This window comes from Leuresthes tenuis, unplaced genomic scaffold, assembly GCF_036924035.1.
Source record: "Leuresthes tenuis unplaced genomic scaffold, fLeuTen1.0.hap1 SCAF_6, whole genome shotgun sequence".
In the NCBI taxonomy this organism is placed as follows: domain Eukaryota; kingdom Metazoa; phylum Chordata; class Actinopteri; order Atheriniformes; family Atherinopsidae; genus Leuresthes; species Leuresthes tenuis.
In genome coordinates, this window is record NW_027325360.1 from 6703676 (window position 1) to 6724877 (window position 21202).

General features: G+C 37.5%; 1 protein-coding gene across 1 annotated transcript; it reads left to right on the forward strand.

Moving 5' to 3' along the window:
* The first annotated feature begins 1066 nt into the window (after positions 1–1066).
* Positions 1067–20482, forward strand: npffr2a (neuropeptide FF receptor 2a). The gene is made up of 4 exons (XM_072387348.1): positions 1067–1222; positions 6281–6615; positions 17425–17524; positions 19457–20482. Exons 2-4 carry the CDS (start codon positions 6288–6290, stop codon positions 20307–20309), a joined length of 1281 nt encoding a protein of 426 aa, XP_072243449.1. The 5' UTR covers positions 1067–1222; positions 6281–6287; the 3' UTR covers positions 20310–20482.
* The last annotated feature ends 720 nt before the right edge of the window (positions 20483–21202 follow it).

Sequence of the window (21202 nt, forward strand, 5' to 3'; positions counted from 1 at the left end):
TAAACCCAATGGACAACCAAAATCTTTTTAATCAAAGTTTTAGAGCATGGATGACAGAAAAATTTACTTTTTATAATATGTTTGAATCCCTTCAATGTTTGTTCTGTATTTGGTGCAAATATCATTTGGAACAGCCTATTTAGGACTAATGAATCTTTCTCATGTAGGCTACCTCAAGAATAGCTTAACCTGCTTTACATGACCACTCACATATCCTGAATTGTGAAAAAAGCAAGGTTAAGTTGCCAAACTTTGTAACCAACTTTATAGTACTACTTAGTGAGATCCTCATTATTAGAGTTAGCTAAGCCAGATCACCTAAAGATATCCAGGATATGTTGAACCTCCATCGCAGTGCAGGTCTGTGATGGGGACCAGGTGGTTTTTTTGTTATGTACTGAACACATAATCTCAGAATTTAAAGTTTTTATCCAAAATAAATAAATAAATAAAAAAGATAACTCACGTGACTATAAATCCCCACTTTAAAAAAGACTTAAAAAGAGTTACTCTTGAGTTAGATGAGAAACGAAATTACTTTTTAAATGTCCAATCAAGAAATACTTACAAGCAAACAATGCAATAGAATTAATAATAATAATCACAATAACTATCACCAACCTGCATATTTACACCCTTCAATTCTTTATTCGCGACTCCTGTTCTACTCTGGGGTACTGAGTTTCATATTACATTATCATACATTACATTATGTACATGCTGATTTGATGGTTTCAAAAAAAGCTTTTTAAGCGGATTACTCATAAAAGAGTGCATAGACTCTGCAGTAGTGAGGTGCTTTGACACGCACCTGCCCAGAGCCTCTGCAGCCTGCCCTCGCGCTTTTAATAGCAGACTCTTGACATATCAGAGTTAGTTGAAAGGGATCGGAGGGGAATATCATTCAACCATTAGCCTGTTCAGCCACCTAATCCCACCCCTTCACTTGCAACGTCACCGCATCGAGTACGGATGGATCCCACTGTAAATCCTTCACTTGCGCTCTGAGCGGCAGGCTGCGCGCATACTGTGCCACATGAAGCGCTTCCCAGCGACTCACATGAAACCGGACTGATACTGGACACACAGTTTAACGGAACCTGAGTACTTTTATCGGTTTAGGTTTTTCTCTCTTTGACCCATGTCTTATTCAAAGGAAAGCGGACATTTACTTTTCCTCAGAGCACACAGCCCGTTGTCAACTTGATTTGACATAAACCAGGTAAGACCAGTCAGAATAAAACCTCACACAATCAAAAATCTGTTTCCAAAAAAATTCCAGTTTTGTTAAATGTAAGGTATACATGTTGGTCTAGAAATGTATTTATAAGTATAATTTTCATTTAAATTGAAATTGGACTTTTTCGCGTTCAAGAGGGCTTTCGGGTCATTAGATGATACCGCGCGCACCCATCTTGTTCTTCGTCCAACTAATTTTTGCCGCTGTGATGCACAGATGCCCTGTTGGTCACAGGCGCATCTTTGTCCAGTGGTGCTCAGTCAAGCGTGTTCTTGCACAGGCAGCCCCTCAAAGTCTGCCTCCAGTTCACAATGGTGCAATTTGATGAGCGAAGTTCCCAGCAGGTCAGATCAATCAAAAGTGTATTACCAAAGCCTGTGACTGTTAACGCGACTGACGTTGGCAGAACATGCAACGCGCGTTTTCTCAGGTGTTGAGGGCTGAGAGACCACTCTGATTAATGGGAGGTTAATAAACATAAGAATAGTCAAACTACATAGATTCATCACCATATAACCACTCATTTCCCCCGACTTGCAATTATCTTCTCAGCCTTCATCGGTTTTGCCTAAACCTCTCCACTATATGGTGGAGGTGGAGGTGGAAACGTCTGCATGACGTTTAGAGGCATTAAATTGAGACTACAGACTACTGAAATGCTGTGAAGAAAAATTCTAATTATTTTCTACATATGCAGGAAAGCAAATTGAAATAGCATCTAAATCACCATTGCAAAGAGACACTGAAAATAAATCAGAGTGAGAGATTGTTAACATGCATATCCTTTAGTTGGCTCATAATCAAATGAAGGGAATTAAACTAAATGTATATTCATCTCCCAATAGCTCATCAAATATTCTATATCTCTCTGTCTTATTTGAGACATGTATATGTTATTGGCCGGCCAGTTAATTAGAATTAATTAACATGATGTAATGAGGAGCAGAGGGACAGAGGGAGAATCTCTGCTGTTGTTCACCTTATCATCATTAAGAGGAGTCAGAGGGGAAGTTGCTGAGGCTCTGGGTCCTGCTCTGGGTTAGATTAACCTTATAGCTGCTAATGAACTGTTCATTATTTCTGGGTAATGAAATTAAACTGTGAGAAGTGTTTATCATGACATTCTTAAAATTGCACATGTACATTTCATTCCACAAATAAGAAATATCAGTCATCAGGAAAGACAAGAAAAAAAAAAAGAAAAGCTATAGTGGCCATTTAAATATTCTCACAGTGAAAAAAATCTGACATGGTATTCTTGATCCAGAACTGGAGATTGTAGTGACTGTAGCTGTTCTTGGTGGTCGTGAGGCAGGCAGCTTGTATATTATTATAATCTTTAATAATAATTAATATTGCAGCAATATAATTTCCCTTTGGGGATAATAAAGTATTGCATTGAAGTGAACTGAATTCTATTGTGACATTTAATTGTTCCATCCCCAGCCTGTGCTGCTGAATGAGGCTCCTGATAAAAATGTGGATATGAACAACTGATCCTATTGTTACAAAGCTGAGGGGTTGGACGTGTAAACAAGCTGCTGCTTCTGATATCTGAGTGACATTTCCACAGCTTTCGATTTCATAAGCCTCTGAAAACACTAAAGATTCTAACTTAACGTCTAAAGCGGAATGTAATGTCGTCGAGAAGCACACTACATAATACACATTTAATATGGAATACTGACATAGCTCAAAACAGTGATTCATGTCTGGTCAAAAATATCACCAATTGTGACTGACATGAATCACTGCTGTAGGACAGACCTTTTTCTTGCCCTCATTAATTCAAATTTTTACAATTGTGTTCAAATTTTTAAGTAAGTTACAAAATTCTGAACTGACATAGTTTTCACAGATTCCCCATATAAATTATCTAATTAGGACTATGCTTTGTCAATGGATTGATCTTACAAAAGCACATACCTTCATAAGCATAGAGGTTGCAGCATCTTTGGTGAGTTTAAATAATAAAAAAACAACATGCAGGTCAATAAAATATGTTCATTTTTCTATTGAAGAGTCTGCAGAATGAGTCACAATGTCTTACTGACCACACTTCACAGTGTGAAACGCAAATGCTGTCATGTCCTTTGGGTATGCACCAAAAAAATTGATAAATAAAAGACAAAATCACACTTTAGGCTGGCACTGGTCTGCCATTTACTGCCTGATATTTGTTTTTGTTTTCAATAGATAATGCCTTTTGATTTATCACACCTATTTTGTAGATTCTTTTTCCACTGCTTGCTACACACCGGTGCTCAGTCGACATACTGCAAGCAACACAGATACACACCTTTAGTAGCTGGTATCTATGCTGGCAACCTTGTTGGTCCGTGGCTAAAATCTCACAATTTGTACCATTTTAGCAGTAATCAGGTCCACCATCACCCTGGCTTTCCTTCCAAAGAAAATTTCAATATTTCACATTTTCTCAGAAATACAACATCTTAGAAAGAATAAATCTACTTATCTTTAATTACATCCTTAAAACAGCCGATCGGGACATATATTCAATGCATTTGATGCCCATTCATATTTCATTCTGATCTATTTTTTGTCCATCTCATTCAGAGGAGCATACATCATAGTGGGATTTTACTCACCGTGAGGTGCATCACTGTCAGTGATGAGGAGCTTTAGAATATGGCCATGACTTGGAAGGATTCGTCCTGGCATCATATCAGAGGTTCAGAAAAGGAAACGCATCATCAAAGCACAGACGACTACAAGAAAACTGGTTTTCTGTCATGTACATTTTTCTATTGTTCTCAAGTAATACTATACATGTAAAGCTAACAGGATTCTGTAAGTTCTTATTAGTTCTGTTAGTTCTTATTATTCAATACATACACAGGAACAATAACTACACTTGTCAGATGCTAATGTTTGCTCTCTCATTTCACAGCTACAGATATTGTTTTAGCTCTTTATCTGCTGTTCCCGAGAGAAAACTCCACTTGAAAGCACTTGTGCACCTCGTGAACAGCTGTTGGTGACAGAGATTGCATTCATATTATGGGTTCATGTTGTCCACTTTATAAACAGCAACTATTTGCTTATTTCTCTGAATATGTCAGTTTCCACTGGGGCTCAACAGTGAAGACAACAGACAGATAGTACTGTGGAACATTTTCAGATTCCTGAATTCCTGAAAAGGTGAATTATAAAGGGTACTTTATTTCTTGTTGTAGGTTTGTAATGGTGGAATCTGTTTTGCAGTTTGAGAGCTTTCTTAAACTTTTCAGTCACCAAAGAAACTTAACTGAAAAAACCTCTTCGTTGTGGCCTTCTGAATGTCCGTGTACCTGTATTTAAGACAGAAACTGGATTCTGAGTGGTTTTAAAGACACTGGGTCAACAATTAGAGCCTCTACTGATTCATGTAAAAATACCCTTTTTTAGAGATTAAATCAGCTCCCCAAATCCACTGATAAATGTCAGAAGAAGTTTTCTTTTCTGGACTCTGCGTAGTCTGAGTGATATTGACTAATCGTGTTTGAGTGTTGCTATGCTTGCATGCATACTACTGTGGCTAGCAAAAGACATGGAACAAATTGGCCACAATAAAACATTAAAACCATGGCCTTTTGTCTGTCAATAATTTTGTTGGTAACTTTTCAAAATGATCTGCTTTCAGACAGAGAGCTGCACTTGAAACAGAAGATCACGACATGGATATCCATAATATTTATTCAGATATCAGCTCTCCAGCACCAGAAGCCAAAAATTATTGGTAATTTGCCAAAAGCTGCAGTTACTAGATTATATGCAATGCAATCCTAGTTTAATAAATTCATAACAGACCTGCAAATAGTTTTTAATTTCAAAAGTTTATGTGACAATGTGGAATTAGCAGTTTAAAGGAATAACCTGTTCAAAATATGTTTAATATTTAATTTGCAATTTGGCATTGTACACACACAACAAAAAAATGGGGAAAACGTGAAAAAAACTTGGATTCAAAATAAGTTCAGTTCTAGTTTGAACTTTTTTACAACATGTTCATTCTCAAATTGTCATATAAGGATTCTTGGTCAGCTGCTCTGCAGCTGCATGTGGTCACTAACCCTTCAAAGAGATGGTTTTGGTGCAAATTAAACTGATGAATTAAGATTAAATCAAGAATCTTTTTATTACGGTTTGGCAGCCCTCCTCTTGTTTCAGAAGGCACTGTGGACCTGGCATTGGCTTTTCCTTGCTTTTATCTCCATCTAAGGAAGAAAAACCAACCTCACTGCATTTGTTATGGCTATTTTTTTCACCCGTAGATGTGAGGACTACAGATTACTGACATTAGTGATAGTAAAATGAAGTCAGCCGACGATAAGTTGTTGCAATACTTGAATGATGAATTAGTGGAGAAGCCCTGGACTTGACTGATGTTGGAGCAGAAAGAGCAGTGTTTCATCTCAATCTGATCACTATAAAGCAAGGACTTAACCTTTTACAACTTTATCTCTGCTTCTTTGATGAAGTGGGTTTGCTTTATTGTTAGTGTTTGAATAGTGCAACCATGCTACTGTAGTCTGACACACTTATTTTTATACGCTCGAGCAAATGGCTTTGTCCTCTTTTCCACTTGAAATAAAATCATGACATTTTGACAAGGATCTTTGGCAGAATTGGGGGTTGGGGGGGGGTGAGAAGCAGGGTACACCCCAATCCATCACAGGGCCATATAATGAACATAGATTTGTTTTTTTGGGGTATTTAATCAATGCAAGATAATTTAAAAATGCATTCAGACAAACATTCTCTAGTTTTATGATTCATAATTAAATGTTAACAGTTTGTAGTGCCTTCATGACATTTCCTATCACTAAAAAAGCATTGTTCTCTATCGATTCCAGTAACCACAGATTCATTTTTTGTGGAATAATTATACTTATCCCTCATTTTGAATATCAAGTAAAGAATGATTTATCAACTGTATAGAAATGTGGGATTAATGAAAACTTTTGTGCTGCATTATTTTTTAATTCTTTGAAATTGTGCGTGAGAGAAAGTTGTTTCAACATGTCTTTCATTTTACAGGTTTAAAATGAATGAAGATCTTGAGAACAACTTGACTCAACTGAATGACAACTGGACGCTTTACAACTCCTCCGTGGAGTATGTCATACCTAGGAACAACATCACCTATGTTGGATTTTACCTGCATCAACCGTCTACTGCAGCTATCTTCATTTTATCCTACCTGCTGATCTTTCTGGTATGCATGGTGGGAAATGCAGTGGTGTGCTTCATTGTGCTGAGGAGCAAAAACATGTGGACAGTTACAAACTTGTTCATCTTGAACTTGGCTGTCAGTGACCTCCTGGTTGGGATTTTCTGTATGCCCACAACACTTCTAGACAACATAATTACAGGTGAGCAAGACCATTATCAGAAGCTTTGTTTGGTCATGATTATCACTGTGTTTTTTTTATCCAACTCGGCTTATACTTCACATCATACAAATGTCTATAAAACATTTGGTTTCGTCAGTCCAAATTACAGGTTAGTGTTAACAATGTCGAGCTCAAAGTTATATTTATGAGATACTCTGTAAAAGTATTCAGCCACTCCACATTTTTGTCTGCAATGGCAGTAAAGCAAGAAAAAATACTTAATTGATTAAAACATGTACAAACATAAATCAAAATAAGTCAAAAATAGAATTCTAAGGAGTTTGAAAATCAACATTTGTTATGAGCACCTTTATTCTTAAGCATAGACTGAACCCTCTTAGACCAGCTTTCTGTCATCTCTTTAAGGAGTCTTCAGGAATAGTTCTCCAGGCTTCTTGAAGGACATCCCAAAGCTCTTCTTTGGATGTGGGCTGCCTTTTCTTCCGTTCTCTGTCAGATGATCCCACACTGCTTCAATAATGCTGAGGTCCGGGCTCTGGGGAGGATTCATCCCTCCATAAGACCTGTTGACACTGATTTTCAGTTCACTTCTTGTGTCATTTGGCATAGCTCAGCCTTTTCTCCCTGTTTCCCTTCCTTAAGAATGACTTCTTGACAGCCACCCTTCCATGGAGACCATTTCTGATGAGGCTTCGGTGAACAATAGATGGATCAGCTGAAGGTCCAGATGCATCTCTCAGGTCCTGTGTCAGGTCTTTGCTGGATTTTTTTCCTTTCTCTTAAGGACATCACTTTCAGATACTGTTCATCTGTTCTAGTATCTTTTTTTTTTTTAGGCCTGACACTTCTTCTTTTGTCCACCACTTGTCAAGTTTCCTCAAAGTTTTTAAGGACACACTGCACACCATGCTGAGATATGCCATGTTTTTGGTTTATAGCTCTTTGGAAATCACCCTGTGGGTGCAGAAATACTATTTAATGTCTGTCAATTGTGGAATTTTTTTGTATATGCAACAAAAGAAATAGAAACAAATTAGATTTCTTGGTGACAGGTTGCTAGTAACAATGTCTTTATAGATGCAGTGTCTCTTTGTGTCTCTTTGCTTCGTCGTCTGTTATGTTTAGACATAAGAATGATTTATCGCTTGAATTATTATCTTTTTCTCTGCTTGAATGATTCATCAATATTAAGTTTCATCTGAAAATTGTCAGGTACAAAAACTGGACTAAAAATGAGCGAAAAAGTCCAAAAGACTTTGAAATACCTTAAGAAATGCGCCAGAAAGTCTGGCTGCTTGGCAGAAAAACAAAGAAATTAAGGGTTACTCAAAACCTGTGCACAGAACTGTAAATATTCGTAATTCTGTAAAGAACATCAGCAATTACTTGGGCTCTGGAGAAAAATTCATTCAACATGCCTTTTTAACAGATAAAAACAGTCTTTTTCTGTTTGTGCCTGGAGCAAATCGTGCTTAGCTTTTTATAAACTATAGCCAGGACAAATTATCATCTGAAAGGTATGGAAACATTGATTTATGGAGCTGGGATGTATTTACAGAGGCTTCCCTTTAAGAAAAACTTTTGAGATTGGCTTTTGAAGGGGTCAAAAAATGACTTATGACAGTTTGAGGCAGGCAATTTACTGATGATTGTTTAACTCAAAAAGCACGACTCAAAGTTTACACTTGATACACTGGCTGTCATAGCTACTGCAAGGGAGATAAATTGCACAGAATAATGTGTGGTAGAAGGTATAACCACTGGAAAAACTTATGGAATCACCACACTTAAGGGACCTTCATTCAGCTTTTTTGCTTTGTGGAACAACAAAGAAAACAGATTTGCCGCTCCTTTGACTTTTACAACAGCTTGAGCTGTTTAAGGACTTTATTATTGAAAAGTAACATTCATCATCAATTATGTTCCAACTTTCAGTTGACAGATCAGCTTTGCAGGATCAAGCCGTGGACCTTTTTAAAATGTAATTTTTCAACATAAATTTGAACTCAGGTTAAGGACAAGGCTGTTTGGTGACCATGTCACTATCTTGATATGTCTTTTCTGAAGAAAGGTTTGAACTCTCTTTGGCCTGTGGCAAGATGTATTATTATCCTGAAAAATGGCCTCAGCATCACCAAACATCCTTTAGCTCCATATTTTAGACACAGCTGACTAAGAACAACCAACATCTTTAGCACACTTTATGTTAAATTACCTCCTAAAAGGCGTTTTTTTACTCCTTTCCATTGTTTTCACTGACTGCAACCACCCACTAATACACTGAACTTTGGAAATCTGGCCCTATTTGGTATGAAAATATTAACACTACATCACTGAGCTCAAATCCTAAGAGAATGTTGAGTAAACATGATTAAGTCCAACTTCTGATCTTGAGATGTATCTTGTCCAACCCATTTAGCTTTCTGTAATGTAATCATACACTGTATTTGAAAGATGGACACAGCTTTTTGGGTCTAATAAATTGAAGCCTGGGCAAATGTGCCAATGAGACTTTTAAACTATACAAAAATTATCCCCATTCTCATTTGATTCCTGATCACAGTAAATATGTAAAGGAGTTATTGTTTTAAACATTAGGTTTGATTCAGTACCCTACAGCTTTCATTTATTAACTTAGAGGCCAGCAGGGGATGCTTAGGCCATGATCATGTAATTGTTAATTCACTACTGCATTGGCATGCACTGTGTCCTCTGGTTCTCAGTTAGATCCAATGCTTGTAATGTGATGTTTAATCATATGTTTAAAAAAAATTGAAAAGGCTTTTATATTAATGCAGCAAATTACTCCAATAATATTAGCAGCTAAGATTTTTTAAGCAGTTGCATTATATGTTCTAATGTCTTACTAACAGTCAGTAGTATTAAAAGAATGCTCACAGTAGCTGGACTTGAGAGTTGTCATGGACTAGATACCCTGCAAACACCAGGGAGGTTTACGCATTATGTTAATTTGACTTGGCAGTTGGCTCTTGATACAAATCTTACATGATTTCTAAAGGGAGTTGTGGTTGAGGGTTAAGATTCTTCGCATAGACTGTCTACACAAGTTGCTGGATGTTCTCACAATTAATTTTTACAATAAAAAGCATGACCGGATATAGTAATGATTCAGAAATGATAAACTGTTCTGCCGAAATGATTAAAATTAAGGACATAGCTTTCAAAAGGACAATAACTCAGATGAAAACACATCTTCTCAGAAGCTTTTTGAAGAGATATATTGCAACAGTGACAGTGGAATGAGTAAATTCCAGACTATAAGCCGCTACTTTTTCCCAGGCTTCGAGCACCACGGTTTATAATAGGGTGCGGCTAATTATTAAATTTTTTTTCATGCCGCCAAAAACATTTTGCCAAATAACGTTACACCAATAAAATTAACGAATAGTTTGTTTAGTTATTGTAAATCGGTCATTTGTACTCACCCTCAACATGGAAAACAAAGGAAGAAATGCATATGATGCAGCTTTTAAATTAAAGGCGATCAATCTGAGATGAGATTTTGAGAGCGACAACATAGAGACTGAAGTGAGTGACGAAGTTCTGAGGCTGTTCAATTCGGACTCTGAAGAAGATGACTTTGATGATTTTAGTGCGCAGGCGAAGGCCATCAGTGACTTTTCCTGGTAGGCTACTGTCTTTTTTTTTGTTTACCAGCATTACAGGCACTGTTTGAAAAAAAAAAAAAGCATTTACGCCACGTATTTGTGCGTTACCGATAGGTATTTAAGTTAAAACCATCAGTGTTACAGGCATGTATTTGTTTATGTTACCATATACATTTAATTAAAAGTTTAAAAATCCTCACATGTAACATCTTTCTGTGCAAATATCTCATATTACAATGTACACCCGAAGTTTATATTCCGGTGCGGCCTATACAAGTACAAAATAGATTTTCTATTTAAAATTAGAAGGTGTGGCTTATATTGAGGTGTGCTCTATAGTCCGGAATTTACGGTACACTATCTTATTTACCGTATCTTATTTATCTCTGATGAATATTTTAGATGGAATTAAATGATTGAATACACAAATTGCTTCATTTTATTCAATGTTTACAGAATGTACCTGCCATAAAGCATCTGTACAAGATCAGATATTAGGTATCAAAAACAAAAGAGAACAAACAATCATTAGTATCTGAATTAGGATCATGTCAAACATTGACCTGATTTGAGGAAATTCAGCTGGCTGAAGGACTTTGTGTGATTGAGTTCTTGTTGTCGGACATAATCCTGAAATATGCAGGACAGCTTGCACTGCCAGAAGTAAATAGAGTATTAGCTTTGCAGTAGATTACAACATTATGAATGATGCAAAAAGGCACTTTTAGAACATAGTCCAGGAAACAACATCTGCTGCACTGTCTCATATATTACAAGTATACAAGGAAATCTTTTTTTTAAAATTGCAAGGTGTGCAGTATCGTGTGCGTGTGGTGAAGTGTGTCGGTGAAACGCTCATTAGTTTTAAATAACTTTTTCCTATCATGCAACTCCAGCTGAGATAAAAAAATTATATTCAGCACAGAAGCTAGAATAAAGCTTACCTTACTTACTTTACAGTAGGGCTCATGCGACAACTTCAAACAGATGTTACATTCTGCATGTATATAAACTGAACTATCATATGAATGGTACTTGATATTTGTTGAAACCACAGTTGAAGAAGATAGTTTCCTCCCGACCTTACACAAGGGTAAGAAAATAGGCCCACTCTACGCTCAATAGCTAATCTCTACAAAAAGTGAACTCGTGTGATTTGTACAGCACTAAAGCAGTTTCAATTGGTAGTTTATTGCAATAGAACAGAGTTAATGAATGAAGACTAACTGTATATATTTTAGGTAAATATATCTCAGTAACTTCCCCAAATGTGATATAAAATAACACTGAGCTGAGCAATGACCAAAAGATTATGATCATTTAATAGAGTACAGTTATGATCCAAGATCTGAATTAAGACTGTTCCTATAGAACAGAGAATGGGATCTTTTACAGATTATCTTTATAAATATCTGTAAAAGATTATTAGCTGCTTGCCACATGGATACACACAGTAGTCTCAGTGGTGCCTGTAGTTAGGGTCAAGTCATAGTTTCTGTGTTTGAATCCACGTAGGTCTACATTTTGTGCACATGCAACAATCCATGAGAATCATCCTTTACAGATTTTTTTCATTTCTATTATTTATTCATTTCATCTGTGCGATTCATGACAAGCAGACTGTGCGCCTATTGCACAATAACAGAAAAAGACACAACTGCTCCCACATCTGCTTACTTTAAAATGGAGAAGTAAATTCTGAAAGTGGCTTGTGGTTATAGTTTCAACTCAATGACAGGCTTGAGGGACTGACCCAAAGACAAGAAATGTCTTTTGTGAGAGATTTCTTCCTTTTTCTGTTGTCAGTTTATTCACTGTTAAATAAGATCTGGGTGTATAGACTACAATAAATTTCCCAGTTTAAACCAGTAATGAGTTCAATGCATTTAAAACTCTTGTAGGTGTTTTTTGGAGGGGAGGTGATTAATAATAACAGAAGGGCTTATACTGCTTACACTGTTATGCGTCTGCAATTCTGCAATCACCCCTCTAATCATTAGATTATAAACCACTTTGTGTGCAAAGCTGACATTGGAGGAAATCACCAATTGCAAAAGCTTAATATACATTTCATATAATCTGCCCACAAGATGATGTTAATGAGTTACGTCATCAGAATAAATGTTGTCCTGACACTGGTCCAGACAGATCAGGAGGTGGTTGAAAAAAAAAAAAGAATAAATAAATAAAGATAAGCTAAAACAAGCTCAACTTCCTGGGGATCGTGACTAATTCGCTGTATCTTATCAAGAGATTCCAGAAAGCCACTGTAACACTGTGTTTACATTTTCCCGAAAGGGACCTACAGAGGAGTGTGACTTACACATGGAAGACAGTCTGCATCATTTATTTTGTTGGTATGACCATGATCATTCTTTCCCAATACTGTCACTATACTGTCATCCACTATATTCTGTCAAAACAACAACAGTACAACCCAAAGGAACTGAACTAACAATGCCCTGAAACTGAACAAGAAGGCTGTGGTCACCAATATGCCACTCTTACATGATATCCAGCTAAAAATGCATTTGCATAACTTTAACTTTGGCTTCTCCCTGTTTTTTAGCAGTTGGAGTTTGAAAACAAAATGGATCACTTTTTCTGACTCTTTCATATCGTACGCAGTTACTCACAGATGACAGATTTCTTAACTTGCAGAGTACAACTTTTATCTCCCTCTTCATGCAGAATACTGTTGACAGCTGCTTATGATCTTTACCTACTTTTAAGTGAAAAATGAAGCACACTCTCATTCAATCTCATTCAAACGGACATGGCTCAGTGATTAGAGTGGGTCGTCCAATAACCGGAAGGTCGATACCCACTCTCGCCACTCAAGATAGATTGGTGGACTGACAGCTGGAGTCAGATCACTGACTCAAGTCAACTCCTTGCCATGGCTGAGGTGCCCTTGAGCAAGGCACCCTTACCCCCATGCTCCCTGGGTGCTGTGATTGGCTGCCCACCACTCCAGTGAATGGCATCCTTGAGTGTGTGACTGTGCACGTGCATGTGGATGGGTCAAATGCGGAGGAGTAATTTTGTGTTAACATTCGTGTGTACATGACAATAAAGTAATCTTAAATTACAAGATTTTACATGTAAAAAGAAATGCTGGTCCTCACAAACAACACATGACAGTACATTGTGTGATTATTTAGCATGTTGAAGTCCATAGGAATTCACAGGATAAGTAGCAGCCAGGTGCTGCTAATCAAATGCTGTTGATTAACTGATCATCAGTAAGTACGAGGACCTCTATAAAATCAGAAATATCGGTCAGCTTGCTGGTCTGGAGTATTCAGGTGTATGTTCACACAACACCAAGGAGGAAAAACGCCTGTATTGATCTTGGAGAAGCGATTGTTGCCCATCATTCTGAAATGATAAAAGCTCCAAGTTAAGAACATACAAGACAGCAGAAAATCTTCCAAGGAGTGGCTGTCCCAGCAACTTCAGTCCAAGTTCATTTTAAAGAAAACATTTTTTTAAACGGATGTCTGATAAAGAAAACCATCAAGGTGTTGCAATGGTCAAGTCAAAGTCCAGACCTCAACCTGATTGAAATGCTGTGATGAGACCTTAAGAGAATGTAGCATGTTGCAGAACATTAAAGTTATAGTTGCTTTGCAACTTTACAATAAGAATAATACTTTAGAAGAATATTATTCCCAATTTGCTACTCTTTACGTTTTCTTTTGCAGGAAACATTTCTGAGCAGCCTCATGAATGTGAAAAAAGAAAAGAAAATGTACTGAAAGAAGCAATCAAGGAAGCATCTGGTGAAAAATAAGCACTTGTACTGAGTGAAAATGCTCTTAGTTGCTTACTTAAGAAATGCGTGTTTTTCTCATATTTGTTGTATTTAGGGAGGGAGGAAGGAGATGGAGAGGAAGGGAAAAAAGTAGCAAAACAAATAGAAAAACATAAAAGCGCTATTTGGCTACAAATAGAAATGCTGCTGAAACTCTCATATCTGAGAGAAGTCGAAGCAAACGGGTCAAGTTGAGTCAGACAGCAATTTGCAAAAAGGCCCACCAGGGATTTAGAGACGAGAGGGCAAAAGACTTGTTGGTGTCACAGAAATCAAAAGTGAGCTCACTCAGCTGTAATGCAAAGAAGTCTGTCAATCATAAAAAGGGAGGAACTCATCAACAGTCTCACAGCAATGCATCAGGAAGCTTTCCGATGACAGCCGCGTGTTATGTGCTGCCTTTTAGTGGCAGGAACACACCGAGAGAGATTCAGTGACATCTAAATGACTGATAAATCACGCGTAATGCTGTGTCTACAAAGAGAATACTTTAGACAGCTTTTCATTCAACTGTCAGAGCAGATTTCAGTCCGTTATAAGAAATCCAGCTGTCTGTGTTTCCAGATGTCAACATCAGTGATGTACAACATCTTCAATATACAACAAACAAAGTTGTATATTGTATGCACTTGTCCAAACTTCAAGTGGCCTGTGCACCAGTGCACAAAACAAGGTCCATAAAGACATGGATGGGCCAGCTTGGTGTGGAAGAACCTGACTGGCCTGCACAGAGTCCTGACCAATAGAACACCTTTGGGATGAATTAGAGCGGAAACTGTGAGCCAGGCCTTCTGACCAACATCAGTGTCTGACCTCACAAATGCGCTTCTGGAAGAATGGTCAAAAATTCCCATAAACACACTCCTAAACCTTGTGGAAAGCTTTCCCAGAAGAGTTTAAACTGTTATAGCTGCAAAAACATACAGTTACAAAATGCAAACTGTAGGTGTCTTGTAGCTGCAGGAAAAACTGAAGTAATTTTCTATTTCTATGGAACTGTGTCAGATGTAAGTGCACCTCTTAAAAATCATGTTTAAATGTATGGAGATGAATGATGAAGAGCTGTTATGTTCAGCTGATATGAAACAGCGAACATTAGCTGCATCCAGTCAATGAGAAATCATTAGAACAGAACATTGTATGTTGCTTTTATGACTTTCCTCTGTGTGTGCCAGGCTGCAGTTATATGAGCCTTTTGTTTGACCTGAGAGCGCTTTGATAAAGACTGGAGAACATACAATCTAAAATTGCTTCTGAGAGAAAGATTTCATCTAATCAACCCTTTGGATGTTTAGAAGACAGAATGCTTTTGTTGATGATGACCGAGCTATTGTCCTCCTCATCAATGCCTACTGCCCTCTTCTGAACCAGATGAAGAAAGCAATACAAGGAACAGAATAAAGCGGCAGCAAACAACAAGATATAACCTTTATCTATTTAATACTGAATAAATCGCCTCTTATACCATTCTAACATTGAATATTCAAAATAACTAGTAATGAGGCTGTTCATCACCCTATGTAAGCTCTGCAGCACAGTTCAGATATCACATATAGAAGTATTATACGTTGTTGAAGCGATCTGCATTCAACAAATACAGATCAGTTTCCTTACATCCCAGAAAGCTCAATCTCATCAGGACAAAGCAGGCAGCACTGTGAGGGTCTCGACATTTAACATTATCCAGCCTGGACTTTTATGTGAGAAGCTCCAGAATATACAGGTGGTGAACCTCCAAAACGGCCTGGATTATTGACTACCTGACAAACAGCCCACAGTTTGAGACTAAAGGATCGTTTTATGTGAGAGGAGCATCACAGGAGAATGTGCTCTGTACTCTTCACATCATACACTTCCTGTTATCTACAGAAAAACATAATAATAACATGAAAAACATGATAAGAGGTTGAATACAGGGGAGTGGTTGACTGCTCCGAGTCTCTGAGTGACAACAATCACCTCATCTTGAGTGTAAACAAAACAAAGGAAATCATTTTAATTCTAAAAAAAACAAGGAATAAGCCAAACATTTTTTTATCCTAGGAGAGGAGGTGGAGAAAGACTAAGCACCTGGGTGTGCTCACCTGGACAACAGACTTGACTGGAAATGCCACACTGAGGCTGTCTACAATAAGGGACAGAGCAGACTCTACTTTATGAGGAATTTAGGTCCTTCAACTGAGCTATTGTGCTTATTGTCGATGCTTACTGGCCCCTTGTGAACCACATCAAAAGAAGTTGCATATCATCTATGAGTCTGAGCTGCTCTTTGCAGCTATTTGTTGGGGTAGCCGCGTCAGAGCTACGTACTCAAAGAAGCTAATCAAGAAAGCTGGCTCTGCAGGGGTCTGCCCTGGAGCCCTATATGATATATACATAGAACTCTGCTCCTTTGAGCACCTCTGAAAGGCTTTAAATGACAAGCTAATTCATGATGAAGACCTGTGCAAAACAATAGTGAATACAACTGTCTCTGGATAGCTGAGACAGGCATACCATCAATATCTAAATGTCACTTAAGGTATAAATCAAACATTAAAAGCTTCCTTCACAGCTTCATAAGACATATTGCAGGATACATTTAAAAGCTCCAAAAGCCAACATGTAATTTTTCAGATTAGTTTATATCTCACTCGTAAATATAACCTATCCCACTCACCACTACAGTGTATGACAGTAAAACACAGGCACAAGATATAGAGGACAGGACTAATACTAATGGCAGCCTGAAGTGTGATTTTTCAGTTCTTCATAATAAGATGTGCACTGTCAGCACCTAAACTGCTACCAGCCTCCCAAAATAAATACTGTGAAGGATGGAAGAGTGTGGACATATTCCTTCAGGTCCTCCCTTACACTTAAGTGTTTGTGATTGTGAGATCTTCAAAGCTGTCTCAATTCATATGTGCAGAGGTGTTAAAAACAATTATATGGTGGTTGAGTCATTTGGCCCCAGTTTGTGCCTTTCATCCTTTTGAATACATTCAGGTCTTTCATTTTTTAAAGGAATGAAAATTTATAGGCAGCTTTTGACAAACTCAAGAGATCACAACTTGCAACTCCCTATATCTAACTAAGCCAGCACCCTGCCAACTTGAAAAATGGAAGGACAGTATGCGAAACAGGTTAAAATGATTTCTCGTCAGATGGACATTTTTTGTTTTAAACAGATGGTTAGAGAACTCTTTGGGGATTGTTTTCCTACCACCCTCTGGGTTTTTTTTGTTTTAAATGTCAACAGTTAATTATCTCTTAAGTAAAGCTGATGGTTGCCCCCACAAACTAAAAGTATGTTATTTCATGACCTGAGGTCAGAGTTATGCCATCTGTCTGTACTTGTTATCTCAGTAAATAAACTGAATCCCTTTTTCCTTTCCACAGGATGGCCTTTTGGAAGTTTGGTCTGCAAAATGAGCGGCATGGTTCAAGGGATTTCTGTTTCAGCATCTGTCTTCACTCTGGTTGCGATTGCTGTTGACAGGTAATGTGGTTCTACTCTACACTAATGCTTCAAAAAGGCACATATGATTTTCCAAGCATATTTCAACACTGAAAGAAGCTAACTTCAATCTAAAAAAAAATAAGCTTTCAGAAACTCACCTTTATTCATCTATGTGATCAAACTGACACAATCTGTTCATCTGACACTGATCTGCCTTTATGTTTAAAGATTGAAAGAATTAAGAAATTTAAGAAACTCGTTCATTCTAATACAAATGAAACACACATTGCTATTTTCAAGTTCATTTTCAAACATTGCTAGTTTGTATGAAGTAAAATAATTACTTCAGGGCTTCTTATACTCCACTTGAACAAAAAGACCTGTTATTAGCCTACAGCATGCAGATCAGCAATCCATGTGTAATTTCTGCATATATTAAATTGACAATTGAAAGTCTGAAGGTTATTCATTTCTATGTCAAACAAAAAAGGGAATGCATCCTGCTGTGTTTGTGCTATTAGACTGATTAAAAATGACTATAGTTTATTTCGACAGATATGTGCTCCAAAGATCCCATGGGACAAACAATGAACATTAGCCTTTGGCTACAATCATGCACATTTACATTTTTAATGTTTAATGATATATGCTGTCCCAGTTTTAAATAAATAAACTAATAATTGCTGATGTAAAATGGAAAAAGGGCAAACAAGTATTTGATCAGGCATTTCTCAAACTTCTTCTAGTAATTAATAAAGGAATAACTTTAGACTTTATCTGACTTTGATAACCAAAGAAAAACTCCGTCGCAAAATGCCCAAGTGTTTGTCTGACCTAATTTCAGCTAATTAAAATAAGCTAAATCTGTCAACTGTGGTGCATGTGTCCGTTTTGAAGGACAAATGCTTGTCTACAGGTTAATTAAAGAACAAACACAACATAAATACCTTTCATCTGCTTTCTTTGTTTTAGTATTCATCATTGTAGCTTTTTTAGAAGACAGCTGCATTGATCCAACATAAAACAAAGAGAAAACTAAAGGAAGTTTGTTGGGAACTGCTTGAGACCAGAATATGAAACAAAAGGAGCATGGATTTTACCTTTCATTCAACAAGTTTATAGATGCATCTTCACAAAGTACACAATGTTCAAAGTACATCCTGCTGTGTTTGTGCTATTAGAATGACAGATTAAAAATGACTATAGTTTATTTCAACAGATATGTGCTCCTAAAATCCCAAACCTGTGCGCAGCCACGTAGCTCCTTTGACTCCTGCTCATATTTTCCATGTTTATCATATTTTATTGAAACTAGTGTTGACTTGTCCTGCTAAGAGAGATTTATAAGCTCAGGACTATCTTTATCAGGACATATCCTCTTTTCAACAATCATACTGAATTGTTCCAGTAAACAGGAAAATGTTAAACCTGCTTAAACACTTTACATACCCCAAGACAAGGCTTCAGAATGCCACGGTAGGAAATGCAGTATGAGGCCAACACGAAGGCCCAAAAAACGCACATCCAGTGGCATAGCAGGTTTAATAGAGGACAAGAGGGTGACAAGAGCTCTTCAAGCTGTAAAAATGACAGCTGCTCTCCTCAGACACTGCAGTTATGTCACTCAGTCATTACTTGAAATCCCTAAATGTTGTCTGATCTTTTGGAATAAAGACAGTCTAAAAGTCACCTTATCAGTCACAATATTGGTGTCATATCTGACTGCGTAAGAAGATAAAGAAACTATTAGAGTTGACAACTATGTTGCTATGACTTCATTTTGACTCTTTTTCTAAACAGCTATAACCATCCAGAAAGTGACAATAAGGATGCATTTGCACACACAATGTTCCACTTGTGCCTGACATAAGACTCTTAGTCACACACTGTTTACTGTGAAAAATGTGCATTCTTAAAGCGATTTAAATGACTAAATGCATCTAAATTACAATGTCTTCCTCAAATCTGCAGGTTCAGATGCATCGTCTACCCATTCAAGCAAAAGCTGACCATATCTACGGCCACTTTGATCATAGTCATCATCTGGGTTCTGGCTATATCCATCATGTGTCCCTCTGGGGTCATGCTGCAAGTGACAAAGGAGCAGACCATTCGTGTCTTATTGGGCTATGACAACAAAACAAACCCTTTTTACTGGTGCAGGGAGAACTGGCCCAACCAAGACATGAGGAAAATTTACACCACTGTATTGTTTGCAAATATCTACCTTGCCCCTCTGTCCCTCATTGTGATCATGTATGCCCGGATTGGTATCACGCTTTTCAAAACAACAGTTCCGACAGGAGGGAAGCCGGGCCATGACAACCGCCACAGTGTGTCAAAGAAAAAGCAAAGGGTGATAAAGATGCTTCTGATAGTTGCTTTGCTTTTCATCCTTTCCTGGCTGCCTCTGTGGACTCTCATGATGTTGAGTGACTATGCCAGCCTGACTGAGCAACAATACAGAATAATCAACATTTACATATACCCATTTGCCCACTGGCTTGCCTTCTTCAACAGCAGCGTCAACCCCATTATCTATGGTTTCTTCAATGAGAATTTCCGAAGAGGGTTTCAAGCTGTGTTTAAGTTCAGCCTGTGTGCGGCGGACGGGCAGCGGAGGAAAACCTACACACGCAGACTGCAGGGAAACTCTGTGCTTCCAGCTAACAATGTGCAAACCTCCTTGGAGCCAATTTCTCTGAACAGCTTGGATAAGAGCACTTCCAGGCGACTCAACCATGTCACTGAGCAGGACATGGTGATGGAAGATATGGAAAAGGGGTCCTGCAGCAGTGGTGGCGTGACCGCTGTGTCTATTTGAACACAAACACTGACATTATTCAAGGTGATGTGGGAAGGTTTTAAAACTCACACCCGTTGTGCCTAAACAAATTGAAAGGCTCACTTGACTAAGTTATACAAGGGGATTTTAGTGTAAATTATCCTCAGTAATTTCACTACAGTCAAATTAGGCAAACAAAGAAAAAATTGCTTGTAAAGCAGTAATTTGTTCTTTTGAGTGAGAAAGCTACTCAAGTATTAGGGCCTAAAATGTTTATGTTTTAAATTAAAAGTCTGAAAAGGGTATACTGGAGGTATACTCCTTTTGGTTGTTAGACTTTACTTGCCACCTTAGAGGCACCTAAAGTATGTTGCACTTAACCGTGTTAAAAATCTGAGCATATTGCACACTTGGGATTGTAGCAATCAACAAGGAGAAAACCACTCTAAAGTGTTCAGTACTCACATATCCAGTAAGATATTTGGATACTGCATTGATAACAGGCAATTTTTCTTGCTCCATGACATACCTCATAAAAACATCTAGACATAAAGACACAAAAATAAACATGATGCATATTTCATGCAATATTTCAGCAGATTTCAAGAGTGATTGTCACATTAGTCACATTTTTTTTCCTTTGCATACATTTATCATTTCAACTGTAAATCAGATGGTAAAAGTGCTTTCAAACTATCAAAAGAAAAACAAGGCTTGCAGAGTTAGGTTTTCGCATCTTTTATGAATGCACAAGGCATAAAAGTCCTCAAACATTACATTAAACATTACAGGAAAGAATCAGGAGCTAATAAAAATTATGAAATAAGACGAATGGGTTTTCAGAAATGTTTATATGTGTAGAAGATAGATGTTAAAACATGATGTGGTCCCTGTTAGTTTTAAAGAACAAGCTCAGTGGGCCACTTGTTTTT

Excerpts from the sequence above, each read along its gene's own strand:
- npffr2a (XM_072387348.1), top strand. The coding sequence starts at position 6,288 with ATGAATGAAGATCTTGAGAACAACTTGACTCAACTGAATGACAACTGG. Across the intron at positions 6,616-17,424 it reads TCTAGACAACATAATTACAG|GATGGCCTTTTGGAAGTTTG; the intron begins GTGAGCAAGACC and ends TCCTTTCCACAG. Across the intron at positions 17,525-19,456 it reads GTTGCGATTGCTGTTGACAG|GTTCAGATGCATCGTCTACC; the intron begins GTAATGTGGTTC and ends TCAAATCTGCAG.